At 36.3% G+C, this 2,895-nt stretch overlaps 1 protein-coding gene across 1 annotated transcript; it reads left to right on the forward strand.

Moving 5' to 3' along the window:
• The first annotated feature begins 436 nt into the window (after positions 1–436).
• LOC122278798 (transcription factor bHLH93-like) lies at positions 437–2,207 on the forward strand. The gene is made up of 4 exons (XM_043088998.1): positions 437–792; positions 993–1,118; positions 1,225–1,395; positions 1,811–2,207. Exons 1-4 carry the CDS (start codon positions 715–717, stop codon positions 1,889–1,891), a joined length of 456 nt encoding a protein of 151 aa, XP_042944932.1. The 5' UTR covers positions 437–714; the 3' UTR covers positions 1,892–2,207.
• The last annotated feature ends 688 nt before the right edge of the window (positions 2,208–2,895 follow it).

Genomic DNA, 2,895 nt, shown 5'->3' on the forward strand with positions numbered 1-2,895 from the left:
CAATTATACATTTATGACTCAAAATTATTATAATTAAGTATTCGATCGTAAGCTTTTAATTATCACTCTATGATGCAGCATCATTCGATAACCACGTTAGAAGATGACGAAGAACTGATTGTTAACAGCTTTAGAAAAATCAATTTTCTTTAATTATTTGAATATGGACCAGATCTTGGATCAGTACGCCAACATTCCTGGGGCTCAAAGTTTTTTTTTTTTGAGGGTCAGAGAGAAAGAAAAAACAGAAATTTGCATATTGGCACCGATCCACTCAAGAAACATCATTGGAAAAAATATCTTGGCCGGAAGGTTTTATTTGTTTACCTAATCTTCTCGTGTTTATATTCATTCTCGTCATTAAACTTGTATAAAATTTGTGTCACAAATATTGTTTCTTCTCAATTGAAATTACTCGGCCAACTATAAAATGATATGGCATATCCCTTATCAAAATTTTGAAGAAGAGAAGGCCAATATCGTATATCAATACAATGGAGTAGAGCTTCTTGGAAGGAAATGGATCGAGGCAGCACTCGTGCAGGAAACAAACAAGGGATTGTATAGGATCGAGATTAGCTCATCCCCCTCTTTAAAAGGCCCCCAAAGCACCCGGCATTCATATGATGCAAACAGAAGAACAAGGGAGAGAAAACAGACTATATGTGTATATATTTTATTAGAGGTCAACATAAGAGGTAGAAGAAAGCTAGCATGGGTTCTAGGGAGCGAAAAAGAGCAGCGTTGAATGAGAAGTTACAACAGCTTCGCGCTGCCACCAACTCTAGTGCTGTAATTGGCATTTATCAACTCATTCCTATATACCTTTACTTTGATATATTGTTAATATATATCTACTTTTTTGTTGAAGAGTAAAAGATGCAAAATCTTTCTAGTGGTGCTCCTCGGATCCGATAACCCAGCAATATTATTTCTCTAGTTATTCTTCGTAGTTTGCGTGTGTGAATTGGCTGATTTTGTGTCTTTGGCAGCTGAACAAAGCGTCAATCATAGTAGACGCATCCAAATATATAAAGGAGTTGAAGGGAAAAGTGGAAAGACTGAAAGATGCTGGAACTTCACAGAGTAGTTCGAGCGCCCAAAATCCATTGCCTGCGGTACGTACGTGCACGTATTACTTTTAGTTGAATCCATCTAATTTCTTGAATCCCGTTTTACAAAATAAAATAACCTCTGCCAGCTGCTTTGTTGTACTTTAATCAGGTTACCGTGGAAACCCTAGAAAGGGGTTTCCTCATAAATGTGTTCTCGGAAAAAAATTGTCCGGGTTTGCTCGTCTCAATACTCGAAGCCTTTGAGGAGCTGGGTCTTGAAGTGCTTGATGCTAGGGTTTCTTGTTCAGACGTTTTCCAGCTAGAAGCAGTGGGAGGAGAAGTAAGCAAGAATGTCTTTTTCCATAGTGTTTTATCTATATATGTGGAGTACTAATAAACAGAGCTAATTCGATTGTGTACATACTTTTTATTCAACTTATACGGACCTACAGATCACGTGCTGGATCATATATCAGTATGTGTCTGAAGCCTGATCTTGCGGTTTTTGTAGTTTGTTGATTTTCTTGTTCCATAGAAAGCATCAGAAAGGTAAAAAGATTAAAAAAAAAAAAAAAAAAAGAATATCACGTGTGGATTATAGAAATAGGACTGCGTAAGCCACATATTTGATCAGGTTATCAGATTGTTTACGTGTATATATAGACTAGCGTACGCAACAATGAGTGGCTGGCATCAGATCATTGTTTTTCCAGCTTTCACCCATTTTTGTGCTTACATGATCATTGATTTTGCAGAATCCAGAGCACGTTGATAGCTTAGATGCTCAAGTAGTGAAGCAAGCAGTGCTGGAAGCTATCAAGAACTGCAGTGCATGAATTAAAGCAGTACTGATCGAGCAAGAATTAATTTTAATCCAGATGATCATGATGATCTTCTTGCTTCCTCATCTTCCCTTTGCGCGTATCAAATTAAATTGGATCTGCATCGTTTCGATCATTTATGAGTACTCAACCCATGCCAAAAGTACGGCACGTAGGAAATTTAAAAGCGAGAAACTTTAATTTGTATTTTAATTTCATGCAAAAAGCATGTACGTACGTACAATATTGGGCATTGATGGTGAAGAAACCCGGTATGCCTTCTTGGTGATAATTAAATTGAAGAAGATAATATATATTGGATTTCCATTCAGTAATTTCATCAACACTTCATGGGCGATCTGTTTTATGCTTTCTGATGCCTTATCTTAATTAATTAGACAATCCAAACATGTCTTATATTTGCAAGTATAGTAATTTTGCGGTGTATGACATGATATACATGCAAGAGTCAAGAGCATGTCATGATGAAATGTGTGGGATTAGATTCTGAAAATGTTGCATATAATATATGCGTCTGCCAATTAAGGTTAACTTTACTGCATAATGAAAACCCATTATTCAATCCAATTACACATCAAATTATCATTGTAGTTATCACACGTACGATACGTACGTACTTATTTATGAACATCATGGGATTGCTGCATCATCCCTAGGACCTTGATGAGTTTGATCACCTAAACATGATCCCTTTAGACAGTTTTGTCCATATTTACTTGCAAACCTTTATCGATATCCAGTTGGTATGGGCCGGTAATTAAGTATAGGAATTCGAAGATATTTGTAAATTAATATAAATATATATAGTGAAACTATTGTTAGTTGGATTCAATTACATTTGAGTTGGATGCATATGACTTTAAATTGATAAATCTACCGCAAATCTTGCATAGATTTATAAGGCAACCCAAGAAGCCCTCTACAGCCCAATATAGTATCGTGCTTGACGACTTAGCTAGGCTAATAATAGACCGGACTCGGCTTGTTGCTTTCAAATC

This window comes from Carya illinoinensis, chromosome 10 (genome assembly GCF_018687715.1).
Source record: "Carya illinoinensis cultivar Pawnee chromosome 10, C.illinoinensisPawnee_v1, whole genome shotgun sequence".
NCBI lineage: Eukaryota > Viridiplantae > Streptophyta > Magnoliopsida > Fagales > Juglandaceae > Carya > Carya illinoinensis.

Excerpts from the sequence above, each read along its gene's own strand:
- LOC122278798 (XM_043088998.1), top strand. The coding sequence starts at position 715 with ATGGGTTCTAGGGAGCGAAAAAGAGCAGCGTTGAATGAGAAGTTACAA. Across the intron at positions 793-992 it reads CTGCCACCAACTCTAGTGCT|CTGAACAAAGCGTCAATCAT; the intron begins GTAATTGGCATT and ends TGTCTTTGGCAG. Across the intron at positions 1,119-1,224 it reads CCCAAAATCCATTGCCTGCG|GTTACCGTGGAAACCCTAGA; the intron begins GTACGTACGTGC and ends TACTTTAATCAG.